Genomic DNA, 23,754 nt, shown 5'->3' on the forward strand with positions numbered 1-23,754 from the left:
TCTAAAAGTCAATTTTTTGCCCAATCATCACGAAACTTGGTAAAAAGATTGGTTTTATATATATCTCAGATGAGTTCGCAAATGGTCCCGATCAGTCAAAAAACATGGCCGCCAGGTGGGGGCAGTTTTCCTTATGTGACTAGAGAGAAACCTTGTGATCGAACACTATTGAAGTCACATTTTTTGCCTTATCATCGTGAAACTTAGTCAATACATTGGTTTTATTGATTTCTCGGACAAGTTGGAATATGGCTCAGATCGGTGAAACACACTTTAGCATTCACACTTCTCAAGCATTCTTTATGAAAGTTGCTGAAAGATCTCAGTCAAGTTTGATAATGAGCAAAATCACATAATTAATGCCAAAATTATTGCCCTTAGATTGTCCTAATTTTCATTATATTATACAAAATCCTTGTAAACACTCTAGAGGTCACAATTTTGTTTCAGATTTTATGAATCTTGGTCAAAATATTTATTTTTGTAAGCAAAGATTAATGTTTGGTAAGGGGGGGTCAACTCAAAATATAGGTCACCAGGTCAAATCTTACAAAAACAAAAACACTCCATACACCAGAGTTTTGGTTCAATAATGATGAAACTTGACCAGGATGTTTGTCTGGACAATATCTAGGTCAAGTTTGACGTTAGGTAAAAATTGAATGAACCGACTCCTCTCAGGTGAGCGAACTAGGGCCATCTTGGCCCTCTTGTTTAAAATGCCTGCAGTATATATATGTATGAAAGACATGTCAAAGCACACTGTTCTAAAACAGACAATCAGATTTTGGTTTTAAACAATATGTAAGATCTACTTGAGATTATACCTTAGCATTTACCCATTTTATGTATTTGAGCTTTGCTTTGAACAAACAGGGCTTAATGCACATGCGTTTAGTGACATTCTAGATAAGCCTGTTTGTCCAACCAGGCTAATCAGGGATTACACTTTCCGTCTAACTGCATTTTTTCTAAGACTAGACTTCCTTGAAACGAAAAATATCATAAAAGCAGAAAGGTTCGGCCATGATTATTCTGCGCAGACTGCATAGGCTAATATGTGACCACATTACATTATGCATTAAGCCCTGTTTTCCCAGAATGTGGCTAATTTTTAGCTCAACTATTATATATGAAATATATATAGTGGAGCTATCCTACTCACCCCGGCGTCGACGTTTGCGTTAGCGTTCCCGTTAGCGTGCAAATGTTCAAGTTTGCGTACCACCACCAATATTTTCTATGTCCTTTGACATGTTGCTTTCATATTTTGCATACTTCTTTACCAACATGATCCCAACCTATAAACTAGAGCAGACAACTTTATCAAGCATTTTGACAGAATTATGGCCCCTTTTATACTTAGATAATTGAACATTTTGCTTAAATTGCCATAACTTCTTTATTTATGATCACATTTGATTCATACTTTGACAAAACAACACTTACCTGACATACCACAAGGCACTCCACCCAAACCATTCCCCATGCTCCACCCCAGAACCCCCCCCCCCCCCAAAAAAAATATTTTTTTTTCCTGTTTTTTTTAAAGATCATCTATTAAATGACCACACACCCACATTATACCCCCCCCCCCTCCATGATGGCTTACGTTATACTGTCAAGCCTCAAAAAGTCGAGCGCGCTGTCCTCTGACAGGTCTTGTTATTTGTCCATTTCATACCCAGTCGTTACGCTGAGGAGGGTCGGGCGCGGAGATCCAAGCAGGACTACGACCCAGATGATGAGGAAATGCAGCGTGAAGATTTCCGCAAGCCTCGTGACAGCCTGCTGAACATTGTGGCGGAGTTCTACGTGACGTGTCAAGGGAGGATGAAGGAGATCAGGAAGATGCTGGCAGACTCCTCCTTTCGGCCACCCGAGCTGCTGGACCACAAGTCACATAATGTGGGTTCCTTTTCCTGGGTAGAACCAGTACTTATTGTCTTTGGGGGAGATCTTACAAATGCTTCCAAAGTGGGGATCAAACCAGTGATCCCCCGGTAGCTTAGGAGGACATCTTATCCACTACGCTACCACAACCTAAATGATTTAATATAATATGTTGTAACTTACTGAAATTGCACTTCTTTATATATTTAGCAAATAATGTTTAAAGTATGGTTACTTCAAAGAATTTTTTAGAAATTTATCCTGAATTTAATTTAAAAAAATTTAAAGTTCATGTACAAATAAGTAAACTGCTTATGAACACGCAAAGAACAACAAAAAACATTATTACTCTAAATCAAAAACCCTAACCTAATTTCTTAGCTTAATAATTGTTCTAGCTACGCCTTCTTACAAATTTTGTGTCTTGTTCTGTGAAAATTGGGCAAAATGCATGTGCGTAAAGTGTCGTCCCAGATTAGCCTGTGCAATCCGCACATGCTAATCAGGGATGACACTTTCCGCCTAAACTTGATTTTCTGTAAGGAGGGACTTCCTTAAAACTAAAAATAACATAAAAGCGGAAAGTGGACTGCACAGGCTAATCTGGGATGACACTTTACGCACATGCATTATGCCCAGTTTTCTCAGAACGTGACTCATATCAATGGTCTAACCGTATTACAGAGACTGGCAGACATGGCCCACACCCTTCTGAAATTGGCGACCTTTGACCCAGATACCATGGGCTGTGCAGGCCTTCAGAGGTATGTAGAGTCATCAGTTGGCTGAATCATGTAACCTTTTCTCGTTTAGAAGAAATGTGAAAATGGCTTTATGCAACCAGGCCCCGTGTTCACAAAGCAGTTTTTGCAATCGAAAATCTATTTTGCTTGTCATTGAAAATGGATTTCCATTGTAGTTGATAGGCAAAAATGAAAATCGATGTCAGTTAAAATCGATTTTCGATTGCAAAAATGTTTTGTGAACAAGAGGCCAGAATAAAACCAAAACATCTTGCGAGTAACTCGCAGTCTGTTCAGGTTTCATGCTGTTTGCTACTCATCAGTTTCTCAAGGATGGAAATGAAGCCTTTAAAACTGAAATCAGGAAGAAAGGTTTCTAATTTAATTTGATTTTCTAAGGGACTACAAACGTGTCATAGTTCGTATCTGAGTGGTAAAGAGGTATTGGTGTTGTACTGTATTTGTGTGAAGTTGTTGGTTGTAGTATAGTTGGTAAAGTCTCTTCATGAGTAACTCTCTACATGGCTCATATGAACTTGGGTATGGTTCCCGTACAAGTATGGCTTCAGCTACGTACTTCAGTTACCCCCAGAAAAGGGCTGCACACAATTTTTATAGGATTAGTTCATAATGAATAGATGGAAACCTTAGGTATGATTAACATCTTTCATTGTCTGAAAATTAGTCAAGTTTTTGTATGGAAATCATTTAAAAATAACTGCCACAATAATGTTATAGTATCTTAACATTGAGCATATTTATACCCCCACAAACGAAGTTTAGGGGGGAAATTTAGGAGTGAGCTTGTCTGTCGGTCTGTCTGTCGGTCTGTCTATTAAGTGTCCGCTCTCTAATTCAAGTTCTTTTCATCCGATCTTCACCAAACTTAGTCAGATGTTGTATCTAGATGATGTCTAGGTCATGTTCAAATATGGGTCATGCCTGGTCAAAAACTTGGTCACGGGGTCACTTAGTGCGTTTTTAACATTCAGCATGTTTTCCATTGTTTTTTTGTTAAGACAACGTGAAAAATATTCTGTGTCAATGTGGCATGTGGGGGTATTCGTCACGTTTGTGACAAAGCTCTAGTTCATGTTACATTTCAGGTACATGACAGAAATATTGCCGATCACTGATTGGTCACAAGAGTCGGTGAGACCGGCCCTAAATCTCATCATGCGAAGGCTTGATAGGCTGTTCAACAAAATAAACAACCCAAAACGCCCTCACCTCAAGGTTTGATTGTTTTCGTAACAGTCCTTATTTGTGTGCTCAATATTGTATAGGTTTTAATACACTTCTTTTGGTTAACCCAGTAATGCCTAGTGGACTCTCCCATCCTTCTAAATTGGATCAATTTATTTCCAAATTTAGGGATGTCTAGTATATTTATTTCTATATTTAGAATATTTCTTACAGAAATTGCTTTAAGCAAACAGCGCAGACCCTGATGAGACGCTGCATCATGTGGCATCTCATCTGGGTCTACGCTGTTTGCCAAGGTCTTTTTTCTAGACGCTAGGCACAAATGGGTTAATATTTCTTAGCTACAGCAGAAAATTGATGGGATAAACATCAGCCCTTATTTGTGTGCATGATATTCGATTTGAGAAATGTTGTATGTAGTCTAAAGTTTTGGTAATGTTCACTTATAAGTGCATACCTCATGCTTTAACAAAAACAGTGACAATCACAACAACAATAAGTTGGTAACGAGAGTCCACCAGTTCAATATACAAGTTTTAGTACATAAGACATGTCAACATAGTTGTTAATAGTAAATATAATTATTTTAAACACGTGACATATAAATTATTACACACTATGCAAGAAATCAATTTCCACAATATCTATGTATATAGACGAATGTAGATCAGCAAACAGGTTTGTCAAAAACATTTGCATAGTGTTAAAAGAGTCATTTTTATTTTATCCCCGGTAGAGTGGCATTTAGCAGTTGAACTGTCCGTCAGTCAGTATGTCAGTCTGTCCGTCCATCCGAAAAAAACTTTAACGTTGGCCATAACTTTTGCAATATTGAAGATAGCAACTTGATATTTAGCATGCATGTGTATCTCATGAAGCTGCACATTTTGAGTGGTGGAAGTTCAAGGTCAAGGTCATCCTTCAAGGTCTAAGGTCAATTTTTTTATATTTCAAAGCGGCGCAGTAGGGGGCATTGTGTTTCTGACGAACACACCTCTTGTTGAATCATAATAAGGGTGCTTTTCTTGTTTAAAGCACAATTTAAATGATAGTGGCATCTCATAACATTTGGAGTTTATTAGTAACTCTTTTAATGCAAAGATGTTTAATCGATGCTGGCAAGTTGTAATAAATACGTTGTTTATTTTCCAGAGGAAGGTTGATTGGACTGCTGCAGCAAATTTGCTTAAAGGTACACATATTTATGGTAGCATGGTTTTGACTGGCCAGTATCCGGTCACAATTATAACATCTTGCATATTTACTGCATGGCATTAATACTGAATGATATATACTCATAGACCCTGTTCACTAATTTATCGTTCTGAAAAGTTGAAATGGTAGTTTAAATATTGAGTTAAAACCTATTTAATTAAGCTTGATAAAAACAAATGATGAAGGCTTATTATCCCCTGCCATAGGCGGAGGGATGTTGTTTCGGTGTTGTCCATCCGTCTTTCCGTCCGTCCGGAGCCATATCTTGGAAGTGCTTTGGCGGATTTCATTAAAACTTGGTATGAGTATATATATGGATAAGAGGATGATGCACGCCAAATGGCATCGTACTCCATCTGTTAATAACGGAGTTATGGCCCTTTGTATCTTGAAAAAATGCTTTTTTGAGTGTCAAATATAACACTTTTGTGTCCAGAAGCATATTGACAACGAAGTCAACGAATTTGCTTGTTAAGGTAGCGCACCCGATATGATTTCCCGCGATTTATTTTACGATCATTGTCGATCTTCTATGATCAGTTATTTCCGAGAGATGAATTATATTTTTTTCAAACTTCGAATTTTGATATATGTTTACGTAATTCCTTTATAATACAGTATTTTCACAATAAATATTGACTTTGATCCAAATATCATCTGAAAAATACGATTTCGCGATTTCTTAAAAGATCGCAGAGCCTTTTTAACTGTTTACTTATGCATATCTTATTTAAACTTTCACTAATTTGAAGTTGTCATGGCCGAGTGGTTAAGGCGATAGCCTTGACATCTTTTAGGATCTTCCCGTGCAGGTTCGAATCCTGCCGACATCGCATACTTTTTGCGGCGCGTTTCATTTCTTTTCTAACGTAATTTGATTTAATATAGCATATAAGCTATGTTTATTGTTAAATGTGTTGCAATTTTTATGCACATTCTTTAAAAAAATTTAAATTAAAACAACGTTATGGCTAAATTGGATGATTTTCTGCTGAAAATACGAATCATGCATGTTGCATTTTTATTTCAAAAAGTAAACAGTAAATCTCTCTATTTCTTGGTATTTTTGCTGTATAGTGTATCTATAAAAACTAAGTTATAACAAAAAATTACTCAAATGATACTATTTTGTTGAGGACACTTTTTTTTTTAACCAACCCAATTTCTACTTGGCTGAAACCACTAACATTTCATGGCGCTCTTCCATAGATAACAAGTTATAAAAAATAAATGTCTGTAAAAGAATACTTATTTCATATTGTTTAAACTTTAAACACCTTTACTGCATCTGTACACACCAACTGCATGCCCATATTTGGAAATCTGGATGAATTATGGAACTTTCATATACCCCAGGGGTGCAAATAAACTGGACGAAAGCCGAGCGTGGGGTGGTTTTGAAAAAATCAGTATATTTGTTAAAAAAGCATGGAAAGCCTACCTAAAAATTTGCATGTAGTTCAGTGAAATGATGCTGATTAAGAAAATAATACATTATATTATATTATATTATATTTGGAAAGGTGCCCATTACAGGTTGGCTACCTTAAGACATTTCTCAACCTGGTTTCTGAATTGAATTTAACCAGTACTTGGTGTCGAAGATAATGAGAACAATTCCTGAGAGGGTATCAAACATAGGATCTTCTGATCACTAGGTGCACACTTCATCCACTTTGCCAAAGGGGTCTGCAAGGTCAAAAGTCTGTGCTTTGAAAACCTTGTGTTATTGCCTCATTGGTGCAAAAAGGTACCATGTTACATTTATTGTCCCCTACCGGTGAAATGTATGGTTTGGGCTCTGTCTGTCTGTCAGTCCGTCACACTTTTCTGGATCGTGCGATACTCTTAACGTTCTTCCTATTTTTTCATGAAACTTGAAACATGGATAGATGGCATTATGGAGATTATGCACGTCATTTTTATTTTATTCCTACGTCAAGAATTCTGGTTGCTATTGCAACAAATCTATATAAAAAAAAAATAAAAAAACACTGACAATGGTGGAGTTTCACTGGTAGTGGAACATAGTGCTTGGCAATCTCTTGTTTTCAATGGCACATGGTAACTTTTTACACCAAAGGGGCCATATTAATCATCTTTATCAGAGCTCCAGATAAGGCCGTACAGCCGTAAATATGCCTTTTTTCATGAAGATTTATGCATTTATTTTTATAAACTGGACGTACAATTACGACATTAATATGCATTTTACGCATTTACGAAAAAAAATCTGACCGTACCGATACGTCTGCGCCAGCGCGGCGTGATTTGTTGGTCTCTAACCTAACGGCGCTTTTCGTTAATTTAAATTACCAAAAAGTTGTAGACTGGGTTCATATATTATTGTCTATTCTGTCGCGTGATTTCCTGTAACTTGTAAATCCGTCAAAAATGATATGTCTGCGCGCAATTGAATGCCGGCTATACCTAAAGCGGCTCAAAACAACACTTTGTTGTCATATAATGACTACATACGGTGTCTTCTAACCATCCTGACATTAAATATGTAAACCTAGAAAAATACATTGTTGCCCCGATATTAAACGATTTGATTGCGTCGGTGGCGTAAAACGTTAAAAAACACGATGGGAAACGGATGAGACAGTGAAATAAGTGTTCATTTACTTAGCTTACTAGTTGGCTTGTGTTTTCTTGTCAAGAAAAATGAAGAAATAGTATTAGTCATAAGTTTTAATGTGTAGTTGTATTAGCATCATAATTCAGAATGGAAAACCTAATACAGTAACTATTTAAGAAGCTACATATATTTATTTTAATTGCTGCAAATGTTTCTGTAAAGTCAGTTATACACTCTTCAATGTCCAAGAAAACGGGTAGTACAGTACTACCTGTATTTTTGGATAAGGTAGTACAGGTACTAATTGATTTTAAGCGTTACTCCTTTTCTTTCTGTCAGTGGCAGTACCGTTACTAATTTCACAAATCCTTATCTGGAGCTCTGTTTATGACTTTCCATGTACCTGGTATGTTGATTCCAGGTGTGTTCCTAACACTGAAGAAGTTTCCATACCTTGCACATCTTCCCCATCTAAAGGTAGGTCTTGTAAAGGGCAAAGTAATTATCTCCTTTGGCACATTATATACCACATATTGTTTGTGCATATATTTATTATGCCCCCCTTCGAAGAAGAGAGGGTATATTGTTTTGCACATGTCGGTCGGTCGGTCAGTCCGTCAGATGGTTTCTCAAGAACGCTTAGGCCTAGGATCATGAAACTTCAAAGGTTCATTGATCATGACTGTCAGATGACCCCTATTGACAGGGTTCGCACAGGGCTTGAAAAGTGCTTGAAAACGAGTCCTAGGCTTGAAAAGCCCTTGAACAAAGGTTGGCCTTGAAAAAGTGCTAGAAAAGTACTTATTTCATGTAAAAAAGCCTTGAAATTTTTTATTTTGTTCAAAATTACTTTTATCATCGCCATAAACTTAAATCGTTCTTAAGGAAAATATTACGAAAATTTATCATAAATTCCTTCGCGCAAAAAATGTGTACCAAAATATAAGTTTCGTACACTATTGGGTACGAAACGTTTAGTGTACACGTCACAGATTATGTGTACTACGTCAGAGGTTCGCCATTGTGATCAATTTTCGCGAGTAAAAATTCAGCGATGGGGAAGTGTCGTTTCAAACCAGAGTGGTTAACTGAATATTCCTGGCGCTACTTTCTGGTCATAAACACCGATGATATGCAGAAAAATGCTTAAATAATTACAACTTATACGATACGTCAACATTCTTTAAACATGAATATTCATGGCGTTATTTTCTGGTCATAAAGAAGTTGTCAAAATGACGTTTATCGTTATGTTTTGCGCGAAACTTATGAATGTTCCTCGGAACAGAAAACAAATGACATTTGAAAAGCACATTGTTGGGTCTATATAAAGACCATTGGTGTCGGGGGGAATGGGTGAAAGCGCTTTGAAAAGCCACGATAAAGGGGAAACCCACAAAGAAAACATGAAATTGAGAAGCAAACAGGAGTCCTGCATTGTGCTTTTTGGTGAAACAGGAAGGTGCTATTGTTAAAACTGTGCAATCTAAAACAGACATTAACAACAACAGCCCTGTGAAATACAAAATGTTATAGTAACTAACTTCTGTTTAAATGAAATGAACTAGTCTGTTTGATGTGAGCATATAAAGAGACAGTGTGTTTGTTTGTAATAACTTTAAAAAGTAAATACATATGTGAGACTCATTGAGTTAAGGATGGATAACATTTATGTGTATGTAATAATTAGAAATAACACAAATGATTTATTGTGAAATTAGTTTAATGTGTTAGAGCAAATAAATGATATATACTGTGTTAATCTGGCTTGAAAATGCATTTTTTAAAGGAAACTAACATACGGTTCTCGGCCTTGAAAATGAAAATTTGGCCTTAAAAAGTCCTTGAAAAGTGCTTGAATTTAGGTTTGAGATTTTTGTTTGAACCATGATTGATTTTCAGGTAACTAGGTCAAGGTCACAGTGACTCGAAACAGTAAAATGGTTTCCTGATGATAACTCAAGAATAATTAGACCTAGGATCATGAAACTTCATAGGTACATTGATCATGACTGGCAGATGACCCCTATTGATTTTCAGGTCACAAGGTCAAAGGTCAAGGTCACAGTGACAAAAATAGTATTCACGCAATGGCTGCCACTACAACTCACAGCCCATATGGGGGGCTTGCATGTTTTACAAAAAGCCCTTGTTTCAGTAGAAGAATGGAATTGTCTTAATGAAATTGTAAGTCTTATTGGAATATGTGCATAGTTTTTCACTAGGTCACAATTATTTAGAACCATGTTTATCTGAAATGTTTAGGTATTTTATCGGTCTGGATTTGTTCCCCCTTCTTAAATATTTTTTTATATTTGATTCAAACTTTTTTATATTTAATAATCACTATTTCAAAGCCCTGGTCCCATCTTGCCTTTTGTTAGCTCAGTTGTCCTCAAGGTGCTTTTTTTATCACCATGGATATGTTCGGCCTGATTCGGTGTCCGTTGTCTGTTTTGTGTTGAAAATGTTTAGCTTTTTATTGCACTAGAGGCCACATTTTTCATTCAATCTTGACACAAAAAACTCAGAATGTTTATCTCGACGAAACAAGGATACGTTGTCAAATCTAAGGAAAAACAAGTAACCATTTATGACTAAATGGTCAGAATGTTTTATCTTAACAATACATAAGTCTATTTAGCCCCTCTTATTTTACTAAAAAAAGCATATATGTTCAGTTTACTGAATGTAGATTTGTTAGTCAATCAGAAAATACAGTTTTATCCAAGCATGCGTGCTTAGACCAAAATAATTGCATTAACTAAGCTGGGATTGCACCTTTGTTAATAAACACACCAATATAGAGAAAGTCTTTTTTGTGTTGGTGTTTTCCAGCCATTTTATTCAATTAATATTTTAGATAAAAACAGAGCATGTAAAAATGGTTGAAACCATAGAATGTTTATATAATTGACAGGGAAAAACCTGAAACACTAGCCAAGGCTACTGTTTTGGTTTCTCAAACATCAAAAAATTAAGTTATCTGTATTGAACACTACTCTGCTTTTCACTCTATGTATCCCAAACATCACATTTGACCTTGAAATATTACAAACATGTACTCAACTTTTCAGACGCTTATCAGTGCCCTTATCCAGATCGTACTGTCTAGTGGTACCCAAACGGTGATGGAGAGTTTACCGGGTATGGGTGTGTTCCGCGGTGAACACAGTGGCTCCCTCATTCCTCCCATGTTCTGCTCGGAGGTTGTCAAGCTGGTTGCCATGCAGATGCAGGCTCTTGGGGTAGGTGCACAAGTTGAGCTTGGCTCAATACATGTGACTTAAATGAATTAATCCATTTATGCCTAGTGGACTCTCCCATCCTTCTAAATTGGATCAATATATTTCAGAATTAGGGATGTCTGTTATATTTATTTCTATTTTTAGAATATTTCTCACAGAAATTCCTTTAAGCAAACAGCGTAGACCCTGATGAGACGCTGCATTATGCGGTGTCCCATCTGGGTCTACACTGTTAGGTAAGTCCTTTTTTCTAGACGCTAGGCATAAATGGGTTAATGAATGATCTAGGACCATGCTCGGTTCAGGGTGCCAAATTTAAGGTTCCAGGTTCCAGATTTTTTAACCCTTTCCCATATAAGAAGCAAAGTGAAAATGACTTTTGCAACCAGCATACAACCAGAACAGCCTGCGAGTAAATCGCAGCCTTTTCAGGTTTTATGCTGTTTGCTGCTCATCAGTAACACAGGGTTGGAAATGAAGCCTGTAAAACTTGAATCTAGTAAGAAAGGTATTGAATTAAATGTAACTTTCTAAGGGACTACATATGCGTCAAAATACGTATCTAAGTGGAAAAGGTTTAATTAAGGTACAGAGTGCCAAATTTAAGGAGGTTAAGCCATATTTAAGATGGTAGGTTGCAATAGATTTAATTCGGAACTCGCGCGCTGTGGGTTTTTCCGATTTCTGAGTGCGCGCGGGAGGTACAAACATTGTCATTAATACAGTAATGACCAGTAACGTCGATTTCCGATTTCCTTCCCATTTAGTAGTGGATAATAAGTATTTAAACGACAGTAGTGTTTCTTTTAGGAAATGTCAAAATTCAAGTCTTTTGTTGTGTTGTTATTATAATAATATTATTAATTACACATCACAAATCTAACACTGATATACATGTATGTCAGACGTTTAATACAGGATTAAAGTCTAAATACACCGTTCAGATGTACAGCCGCCTGTTAGCTGTATGGTAATGAAGGAACCTATACAAACGGCTTGACATATGCAATATTTCTTCTGAAAAAACATTTTTCATGTTCTTGTTTTTTTTAGGCATGCTTTATAGATATAGCAAATACAAGTATGGTAAAGCTTGTTTGTAATGTGCCTTCTGATCTAAAAGCCTTAGTCTTTAGCAAATAATTTTCTTTACTTTTATAATAAGATTAAAGAAAAGCATCACACTAGAGCTATGTCAGTAGACATATAAATATCCAACTGATATTGAACAATATATTAGTTCTAGTACTACGAATGGACTGAGGATAGTAAAGTTTTAGTTTTTCGGTACTTGTCTGTATGATTTTAAATCTTTCTGAATGGTAAAATATTGTAGCGCGAACCGCCGACTTCCTTAGGCCGCCACCGAGCGCTGTGTGCACGACCTCAAACTCACGATGTGCCTTCCGAAGTCCTCGGAAGGCTAACTATTTCATTCAGTACAATAAACAGTGTAATAAATAATTTTCCTTAGACTACCTGCTTTCTGATTATGAACTTAAAATAATCGAGTCGCTTAAGATATATACAATGCGACCAAAGAGGGGACCGATGCCTTCAACGAACCCTCCGGCTTCCATGAAGCTACTGGCTACCTCCTCCGTGAGGCTACTGGATCCCGCGAAGCCACTGGCTCTTCGTCACCCCAAGGCCTTAGGTGAAGCTTCTGACACTGCCTTGTACGACGTCCGTAGACTCCAACCCTCTGAAGACCCTCTAACCATACAACAGGAACTCAGAAGCCCGGGCAGCACCGTACGAAGTCAACGTAAACACCCAAATGCTTCAGAGCACTGTTCTTTTAGAGTAACGTCCCTTTTCTTCAGATGTTGATCCGCTCGCATACACAGGAGAACTCACTAACTTGCCAATCTGCGCGTCTTTATATACTGGCGAACAGAGCGCCAGCTAGCCAACAGAAAGGCACGATCTGGAAACTACCGATGTTTCCGAATTCCCTCCGCACGTTACGGAGATTACCGATCGGCATTTCTCCTTCACTTCCACAGAAACTAGCCGAATATATACGCAGGATTTTACTAGAAACATTCCTTAAATATCAAATACTTTTTTAATGCTTAATACATTATTTTTAGCCATACAATTAACTTACTTTATGAAAAACATGTTACAATTTCATATTGTTTACCTGGCAAATTTAAAACTAAGGGAGGTATATATACTGTAGAAGTGAAGAAGCACAAAGAATCTATTTTTACTGCGAATCCTTTCGTCATAATATATATACGATGCAGTATATGTCTTGGTAGTTTCATTGACAAACTTCCATTAAAACTGTATGCCCAGAGAAAAAATGATTAAATCATGGTATATTTATCAACTATAACGAATGTTTGAGAAGAAAAGGTGGTGTTTACTATTCAGCGATAAGATAAATTATTGATTCACTATCTTTTAAAATATGCTAGTCAGCTTTTGTTTGTACCTACCGAGCGTGCTCAAATATCCGAAAAACCCAGACTGGAGAGTTCCGAATAACAAATATTGTGAACTTAGTGCAGAGTGCAAAATTTAAGGTTCATGGTGCTAGGATTTTTTAATTTAGAGACTGACTGCCAAATATAAGGATCAGGGTTTTGAATTGAAGATGCTGGATTGCAATTGTTTACTTAGGTTCTAGGCGCCAGATATAAGCAGGAGAATGTCATATTTAATATAATTGGTGGTGGTTGCTTCAAATAAGGACCAGGGTGAAAATCAAGACCAGTTTAGCTCGGGACATTGCGTATGTTTGTATTTAATGTATAATGATAATTAACATTATTTGATGATCAATATCGTTAAACATAACTTTTAGTTGTATTTTTTTGGGGTGGGGGTGGGGGGTGAATCCAAAATTATATGAAGCCCTAGTTTTATTTTATTTTATTTTATAAACAGATAGTGTTTAGGTATTTTGTATTTTTCATTGTATATAAGCTAAGATTTTGTCATTGAATTAAAAAGAAATATATCATGGTATAGTATTATAATATGAATTTTTTTCTCTGAAAGAAAAACATATGCTTATGACCTGTGTATTGATATGCTATGAATATTTGCTTATTACTTTGTTTTAGCCGTGTACATATGTGTGTAAATGTTTGTGATAGAATGAGTAAATGTACATTGTACATTTTCTGTTTAGCTTTTATTGTTGGTGGGTAGATGTTTGAAACAAGGATTTATTTATGCCACCGGCATCATCTCAAGCCAGAGGCATTAAGCCATCGGTCTGTCCATTATTCAGTCCATATTTCCATACTTGGTTAACTCATAATGAAACTTTTTATGTAATTAAAATATTTAGTTAAACCTTGTTAACACTCTAGTTGTCACATTTATTGTCAACTTATCGTGAAACTTTGTCAGAACATTTGTTCTTATGATATCTTGGATGAGTTTGAAAATGGTTCCAGTCTGTTAAAAAACATGGCCACCAAGGTGGCGGGCATTTTTCCTTACATGGCTATGGTTAAACCTTAGTAACACTCTAGATGTCACATTTATTTCCAATCTTTAAAAAACTTAGTTATAACATTTGTTCTAATGATATTACAGATGAGTTTGAAAATGGTTCCAGTCTGTTAAAAAACATGGCCACCAGGGTGGCAGGGCATTTTTCCTTACATGGCTATAGTTAAACATTGTTATCATTCTAGAAGTCAAATTTTTAGTCCAAACTTCATAAAACTTGGTCAGAACATGAAATTTTATTCTAATGATATCTGTGCTGAGCTGGAATATGGTGAAGGTCCATGGCCTTCTGGGTGGGGTGTGGCATGTTTCCTTATATGGCTGTAGTAAAATCTTGTTAACACTCAAGTAGTCACATATATAGTAAAGACTTATAGTTTCTTTGTCAAAACATTTTAATAATAGCTCAGCTGAGTTTGAAAGTGGTAATGGTTTCGTCGAAAAACATGGCGGCCGGGGGGGGGGGAGGGGGGGGGGGGGTGCGGGACAGTTTTCCTTATATGGCTATAGTGAAACCTTGTTAAAACTCTAGAAGTCACATTTTTAGTGCAATCTAAATGAAGCGTAGTCAGAACACTTGTTATCCCCTGCCATTGGCGGAGGGATATTGTTTTGGCGTTGTCCGTCCATCCGTACTTCTTTCCGTCCATCCGGCACTTCTGTGTCCGCAGCCATATCTTGGAAGTGCTTATGCAGATTTCATTGAAACTTGGTATGAGTATATATATGGCTAAGAGGATGATGCACGCCAAATGGCATTGTACAACATCTGTTAATAAGGGAGTTTATGGCCCTTTGTATCTTGAAAAAATGCTTTTTTGAGTGTCAAATATAACACTTTTGTGTCCGGAAGCATATTGGCGGGGGATATCAATTCAACAAATTTGCTTGTTTTTCTCACTTCTCAGTTGACTTTGAACATTTTTTGGTTTGTTGAAAAACATGGCAACCAGGGGGGAGGGGGGCAGGGTAGGAAAGTTTTATGGCTGTAGTGAAAACTTGTTGACGCTATTTTAGCCACATTTATAGCCCAATCTTCATGAAACTTTGTCCCAATAAAATCTCAGCTGAGATAGAAACTGGGTTATGTGAGCTCAAATACTAGGTCTCTAGGTCCTACAAAAAACAACAACATGTTAATACTCTAGAGGTCACTTTTGTGGTCCAATCTTCATGAATTAGCGAGCACCTTTTCAGAATAGTCTAGTTCCTTTGGGTCTCAGGCTAGCGCCTTAGGGACCATGGCCCTCTTGTTGGTTAATGGATTATTTTCTTACCAGACCATGTTTATGTTAAGGATTTGTTTTTTACTGTTTAGTGTTCTGAATACGATTTTACACGGACAGTTTTATGTTCAGAAAATGTTTTTAAATGGATATCTTTGCTATTGCTGGCTGCAAAATATAATCCTTAAGTTTTCCTGCTGGTATCCTTTTAACCTTTTTAATATTTCAAGGCTTTGACAGAATTTGGATCTGTTAGGTCTGTTATTTTTGCATAAAATTACATTTTTATTGAGGTCAGTTTTGTTATACCCCCACTAAACGAAGTTAAGGGGGGGATATAGGAGTGAGCTTGTCTGTCTGTCGGTCTGTAAGTCTGTTGGTCGGTCCGTCCGTGTCCGCTCTTTAATTCAAGTAGTTTTGATCCGATCTTCACCAAACTTGGTCAGAAGTTGTATCTACATGATGTCTTGGCCAAGTTCGAACATGGGTCATGGCAGGTCAAAAACTAGGTCACGGGGGTCACTTAGTGTGTTTTAAACATTGAGCATAGTGTCCGCTCTCTAATTAAAGTAGTTTTCATCCGATCTTCACCAAACTTGGTCAGAAGTTGTATCTAGATGATGTCTAGGTCAAGTTCGAATATGGGTCATGCCAGGTCAAAAACTAGGTCACGCGGTCACTTAGTATGTTTTACACATTCAGCATGGTGTCTGCTCTCTAATTCAAGTAGTTTTCGTCCGATCTTCACCACACTGGGTCAGAAGTTGTATCTAGATGATGTGTAGGTCAAGTTCGAACATGGGCCATGCAGTGTCAAAAACCAGGTCACGGGGTCACTTAGTGCGCTTTAAACATTGAGCATGGTGTCCGCTGTTTTTTGTGAAGACAACACGCAAAATATTCTGTGTCAATGTGGCATGTGGGGGGTATTCGTCAGGTCTGTGACAAAGCTCTAGTTTTTTTAAGGGGGGGGGGGGGGGGGGGGTGGAGTTAAATTTCGGGGGAAAAGTTTAACTTTTGATTGAGGTCTATTACTTTTTGGCAAGTGAGGTGTGTCATTTTGAAAAAAGTTAAACTTTAGATTGAGGTTTGTTAATTTGGGAAAAGTTAAACTTTCAATTGAGTTCTGTTAATTTGGAAAATTTAAAACTTTGATTGAAGTCTTTTATTTTGAGAAAAGTTGAAATTTGAATGAGGTCTGTTATGTTGGAAAAAGTTGTACCTTTGATTGAGGTCTGTTATCTTGGAACAGTTGGACTTTTGATTAAAATGTGTTATGTTAGGAAAAGTTAAACTTTTGTATGAGGTCAGTTATTGTGGAAAAGTTTAAGTTTTGACTACTGAGGTCTATTATCTTAGGAACAATTATTTTTTGACAAAGATCTGGTATTTTGGGAACAGTTAAAATTTGGATGGAGTTGTGTTAATTTGGGAACAGCTAAACATTTTATGGAGGTTTGTTATTATGTGAACATTTAAACTTCTGACTAAGTTGTGCTTTTTGGTTGTTTTATTTTTTGTAGACAAAATTGCTTCCATAGTATGTGTATATGTCTCCATTTAGCATTATATTTGTGGGTGGGGCATTTTTCCGTATATGAGCCATATTACCGGTATTTCTGCTTTAGGTTTAATAAATGTGGTTACATTAAGTTATATAAGTTTTATGAAAAAAGCGCATTTATTTCTGTTGGAGCTTTTTTCAAGACTGCTTTTCGAAAGCTCAATATAGAAGTCACAATGGTTGAATATATATATGTGGGCTTGCAATGCGACATGTGTTGCACGTATCATATGTCCCCTACCTCAAGGTCAAGGTTACAATAAAAAGTCAAAGAACAGGGTCAAACGGTTACTTATAAGTTACATCTCGAATTTTGCGAAATCTGGATTCTTATTTTATCATTAATAATTTAATTTAAAGAATAATTTACCAAAACTTTTGTGGAAAAGGTGTGTCACCCCTTGGTCAATGGTCAAGGTCAGACTTGGAGCCAAAATGCATGGTGCAGCTTGTTAAAGTATCTCAAGAATTATTGAAATGGGGCTCAACATGTTGCATACAGGCTTGGAACTTGTTTATGATTGAAATGATTACACAAAACCTTGAAATGATTACACAAAACCTTGAAATGATTACACAAAACCTTGAAATGATTACACCAAACCTTTTAATGATTTCACAAAACCTTGAAATGATTACACAAAACCTTGAAATGATTACACAAAACCTTGAGATGATTTCACAAATCCTTGAAATGATTACACAAAACCTTGAAATGATTTCACAAAACCTTGAATTGATTACACAAAACCTTGAAATGATTTCACAAAAGATTGAAATACAAAAACTTGAAATGATTACACAAAATCTTGAAATGATTACACAAAACCTTGAAATGATTACACAAAACCAAATTCAAGTTTGGTTCGAAAAGATTCTGTTGTTTATACATATGTTCTGTTGCTTTTTTTATCGATGATTTACTTGTGTTTTTTCTTGTTGTCATTTTTCGTTCAGTATCGGGGCTATGTAGGGTGGATGCCAGCTGACATTTCTAGCCAGATTACGACAGTAAGATGTGTATCCTACATGCTGTGTTTACTCTGTGTTTTTTGACAATTGATGTTTGCTGCATACTTGTACCGAAACATTTTAGTAGACGCAATCTCCATCACTAACATATTTAAGAAACAATCGGCTGTAATTATTTAAAAAAATGCTTTGTGTGAGGAAAATTAGAATTTAGCTTTAATTGATATGCATGCTGGTTTATGCATGGTTAGGCGTTGCCCAGCAATGAGGTAACAGTGATTGAACTCTGCTAAGCTCTTGTAATTTTTTTGGAAGGAACATAGCTTAAAAATACTATCTGAAGTATTGTCAGCACATATATAGTAAAACCTTGTTAACACTCTAGAGGCCACATTTTTTGTCAGATCTTCATGAAACTTGGTCAGAAGATTCATCCCAATAATATCTTGGGTATGGTTACGTTTGCTTGAAAAACATGGCTGCCAAGGTGCGGGTCATTTTTCATTATATGGCTATAGTAAAACCTTGTTAACACTCTAGAGGCCACATTTATTGTCAGATCTTCATGAAACTTGGTTAGAAGATTCATCCCAATAATATCTTGGGTACCTCATTAGTATTCATCAAACTGTTTATACCCTGCAAATTTGAGATCTACTTCACTTGTTATGTTACATTGTATGTAAGCTTTTTACTTTTCTTCATCAAATATGTATCTAAGTGGAAAAGGGTTAAACTAACCAATTGGCATGTGAAATGTGATTGTGGTGCTGTGCAATTATACTATGGATCATGATTCATGCCCTTGGGTCAATCTGGCCACACCACACAGTCGTATATTTCTTTGTCATAACTTGCTGCATATTAGTATGTGAGGCTTCTTTGGTATTCTTCATTATTGTGACAAGCTTTAACCCTTTACCACTTATATTCGTATTTTTATGCATTTGAAGTCCTTTAGAAAGTAACATTTAATTAAATGCCTTTCTTACTAAATTCAAGCTTTAAAGGCTTCATTTCCAACCTTTAGTTACTGATGAGCAGCAAACAGCATAAACTCTGAACAGACTGCGAGTTACTTGCAGGCTGTTGTGGTTTTATGCTGGTTGCAAAAGCCATTTTCACTCTGTTTCTTATGTTTAAAAGGGTTAAGTATAGTCTTGTTAATTTCTTTCGTAAGGTATCAATATTTGACAAGGTATTAGGGTTACTGCTTATTCATTCAAAAATAAATGTACCAAATGGAGGAAATATAAAAGAGGTAAACAAAAAGAAAATTTCAATAAAATCATTTTGTGAAAGTGGCTGAAAATATACATACGATATATAGTTTTTGCTGATTTTGATGTTGTCCAAAGTAATTAATTGTCTGAAAACACAGATTAAAGGGGCCTTTTCACAGATTTTTGCATGTTTTGAAGTTTGTCATTAAATGCTTTATATTGATAAATGTAAACATCAAATTTTAAAAGCTCCTGTAAAAAATCAAAATTAAAATTAAAAAAAGGAGCCCTCAGCAGGGCTCGAACCAGTGACTCCCGGAATCCTGAAGTAAAAACGCATTAGCCAACTGAGCTATCCTGCCAAGCATACATAAGAAGCGTATTTTATACGTTATATAATCAATCTTTGTAGTTTCACAAATTTAAACGACAACAACAGAACTGTCCAAATTATTCAATCGTTTCGCGTTGCAACGCTTTATGATTTTTAGGTTTTTAAATTGTCAAAAGATGCATATAATTGCTATATAAGACCATGGCAAATGGTCAGTAATACTGTTTCCTCACAAATATCATAACTAAACCGAAAATTTGCGAATCTGAAACAACTTTTTTCAATTTTGTCGATTTACCAAACCGTGAAAACATCCCTTTAATGTTAAATATGTTTTTATAAGGGACTTTCTCTTGGTGCTTTCCCTTGTCCAGCCCTGCAGCCTGATGGCTTGTTTTCTATGAAACATTACAGCATTTTTGAGAAGAAATTTAGTTAAATAATATGCTTGCTGCAGCTTTTTATTGGCCTTTTCTTGTAGCCATGTAAACTTTTCCTGTTCTTGCCACTAATATTTTGTACTATGAAACACATAGGCCTTTCCAGTTTTGCTTTTTTGTAATATGTACATGTCAACCCCTCCAAGGCTATTTGTATTGGTAGTACAGTAACCTGTAGGCAAGAATAAATCACTCCGCCTTTCTGTTTCTCCATGGATTCAATATAAATTAACAGTTTCCTACATGTACACTTAATATATGCAATTAAAGCATACCTCTAACTGTAGTGAGACAATTATTTCATCTATAAAACTTGTTTCCAGATTGGAAACTTATGTACTAATAAACTAACGATATTGAATAATACACATATTGCTTACTTGGCCTGGTTTATTGTTCATATCCATCTCCATAAAAGTTTTTTCAATTAGTTTTGACAGATGGAAGGGATATTTTGCTTGTTGTCCCCTACCGGTGAAACCGGAGGAGACTTATAGTTTGCGCTCTGTGCGTCAGTCAGTCTATCTGTCCGTCACATTTTTCTGGATCCTGCAATAACTTTAAAAGTTCTTCATATTTTTCATGAAACTTGAAACATGGACAGATGGCAATATGGAGATTATGCACGTCAGTTCATTTTGTTCCCACGTGAAGAATTCTGGTTGCTATGGCAACAAATATATTTAAAAAATTCTGACAATGGTGGAGTTTCACCGGTAGTGGACCATTTTGCTTGGCAATCTCTTGTTACTCTTATTTCAAAGGATTATCTCCCTTTGTATAGAAAATTCATCGATAAAGACCAGTTTTCTTAAACAGGTGTCATTGCTTAGAACTCTATATAAATGCCCAGGTAGCAGCGAAGATTTTGCTTTGAGTATGATTGCAAATATCCATCTGAACAGAAAACCATCTTGGCTCTAACAACACTAAAGTTGGTGCATCATCAAAAGTAAAAGTAATGGTTCAGATAGAACCATTAATAAACAATTGTTAGTTTTTGGAAACTTCAGCAACAAATAATTGGGTCAGGTGGCAGGGCTTTGATGAAACTTTGCAGAAGTGTTTTTTTTACGGCTTGAATTATTTTCTTTAAGCACTTGCTGCTGTGTTTGATAATAATTCTGGTTGCTCTGTAAGAGAAGTAAAGATACCAATGCTATTTTGGTAGGTCTGATGTAACGTTTAAATATAACAACACCAATGAAATTAACAATTTGGCCTTTAAATCAAAGAATCATGGGACAAGCCTGTTATTTTTTTACTGTTAATAACTATTCTTTTATATATCGTAACAAAAAATTATCAATAATTCTGGGTTCTAACATTTCAGAAAATCTACGATTATATTTACAGATTTACGTGAGATTTGGTTGCCAAATTGCTTGCTTCCTCTTGCTTTGTTTCTGTTGTAATGTTTGTGTTGCTGTTGTTGTATATATCCCTTATATGGTGATCAGTTATTCCCAACAGTTCTTTTGCACTAAAGGTGTATGGATAATTACTTTTAATAAAACATTCAATATATTGTTTCAGCATAATTTTGAAGTCTGTTAAGCTTTTTTTTAAAAGTAGGACAAAGAAACATCAGCAAATTAAAACATAATAGTTTTGCTTATAAAATCCAACATCCAGCTTTTTAAAAATAGTTATTTAGTTATTTTCCATTAATTTATAATAAAGAAAATTACCATGCACTCCTCTGACTGAGTAACATATAGTTATTGACAATAATGTAATTTCGAATATTAACCCATCCTCTCCCGTCCTTCTAAATTGGATCAATTTATTTCCAAAATTAGGGATGTCTATATTTATTGCTATATTTAGAATATTTCTTACAGAAATTCCTTTAAGCAAACAGCGCAGACCCTGATGAGACGGGGCATCATGCGGTGTCTCATCTGGGTCTATGCTGTTTTCCAAGGCCTTTTTTCATAAATGTGTTAACCATGATGTTCTTTATATGTGGGAAAGTTTTCCCTTAAAAAATTATCATGTGTCAACAAGTGCAATTCCGGAATAAAATCTTAAGAGTGGACATATGTCCATACAAATACAATTTGTGTAAAGGTATATTTTAGTATGACCTGCTTTGCCATACTATTAATTTGCACATTTTTTTAATGATTGTCCCAACAGGATCAGTTTTCCCTGGAGCAGATCTGTGGCGGAATGGCTGTGTTCCCTACCAGTGAGAGATGCATCAACATGCTTGTCAACTTTATTCTCCCCCTGTGTATCCGCGTGGGGTGTGGGAGAAGAGGTGAGGCTCATAGCTGAAACAATACGGTTTGAAAATACTTGTTTACATTATGCTTATAATAAATTTAATCCTTTATCACTTAGATACATATTTTGATGCATTTGTAGTCACTTAGAAAGTTAAATATAATTAAAGACTTTTCTTACTATATTCAAGTTTGAAAGGCTTCATTTCTAATCCTTAGATAGTGATGAGCAGCAAACAGCATAAAACCTGAACAGTCTGCGAGTTACTTGCATGCTGCTCTGGTTGTATGCTGGTTGCAAAAGCCATTTTAACTTTGCTTCTGAGTGGGAAAGGGTTAAAAGAGTATGGTTATTTTATCTCTAGGCTGCTATACAACAAAATCTGACCAAAAAAAGGAAACTTTTGTGAAGGACATGCCTAAGTGTAATTATTGACAGGTTAACTATTATTTTCAAATATTTTACCTATTTATGCCTAGCTTCTAGAAAAATGGCCTTGGCAAACAGCGTAGACCCAGATGAGACGCTGCATCATAGAAATTTCTGTAAGAAATATTCAAAATATAGAAATAGATATACTAGACATTCATAATTTTGGAAATAAATTGATCCAATTGAGAAGGATGGGAGAGTCCACTAGGCATAAATGGGTTAAAATCCAATATAGTTACCCATTGCACTTGTCCGTCCACACGTCCTGAAGCTTGTGTTTTCAACTCTTTTTTTTTACCAATGGGTGGATCTTGCTCAAACTGTCATCTTCAAGGAATGATATTTGCTACCACCAGTTTTGGCAGAATTATGGCCCTTTTTATGCCTCCGGATCGAAAGATTGGGGGGTATATTGTTTTTGGCCTGTCTGTCATTGTATGTGTGTGTGTCCCAAAACTTTAACCAAAACTTTAACCTTGATCATAACTTTTGCAATATTGAAGATAGCAACTTGATATTTGGCATGCATGTGTATCTCATGGAGCTGCACATTTTGAGTGGTGAAAGGCAAAAGTCAAGGTCATCCTTCAAGGTCACAGGTCAAAAATAGTATTGAAAGCGGCGCATAAGGGGGCATTGTGTTTCTGACAAACACATCTCTTGTTCCATCATAAAATATGTTGTCCCAAAAGCTTGTGTCTTCAATTCCTGTTTAATTACGTTAGGTTTGAGGGGGTATCACAAAAGACTTAGTAGGTCATGGTTGAGTTGATATCACAAAATCCAAAGTTGATCAGGAATGTGTTGGTAACGCTATAGTCATAGTTGGTTAAAGTTGAGTGGATAGCACATAAGACTTTGTGGGTTAGAGTTGAGTGTTGATTGATAAAAAGACTTATTTGGTCATGGTTGAGTTGATATCAAAAGAGACTAAGTAGGTTAAGATTGAGTGGGGATCACAAAAGACT

The 23,754-nt window shown here is 36.0% G+C and overlaps 1 protein-coding gene across 2 annotated transcripts in view; it reads left to right on the forward strand.

The window, feature by feature from the left end:
- The window catches only part of LOC127852737 (protein unc-80 homolog), a 138,829-nt gene that overhangs the window by 89,914 nt on the left and 25,161 nt on the right, over positions 1-23,754 (forward strand). For both annotated transcript variants that reach the window (XM_052386689.1, XM_052386691.1), the window contains exons 46-53: positions 1,689-1,908; positions 2,578-2,657; positions 3,743-3,872; positions 4,995-5,034; positions 8,060-8,115; positions 10,716-10,886; positions 18,111-18,164; positions 22,265-22,388. In XM_052386689.1, coding sequence (XP_052242649.1) covers positions 1,689-1,908; positions 2,578-2,657; positions 3,743-3,872; positions 4,995-5,034; positions 8,060-8,115; positions 10,716-10,886; positions 18,111-18,164; positions 22,265-22,388 — 875 coding nt within the window. The remainder of the gene's footprint in view (positions 1-1,688; positions 1,909-2,577; positions 2,658-3,742; positions 3,873-4,994; positions 5,035-8,059; positions 8,116-10,715; positions 10,887-18,110; positions 18,165-22,264; positions 22,389-23,754) is intronic.

The sequence above is a fragment of the Dreissena polymorpha genome, chromosome 12 (genome assembly GCF_020536995.1).
Source record: "Dreissena polymorpha isolate Duluth1 chromosome 12, UMN_Dpol_1.0, whole genome shotgun sequence".
Taxonomy (NCBI): Eukaryota; Metazoa; Mollusca; class Bivalvia; order Myida; family Dreissenidae; genus Dreissena; species Dreissena polymorpha.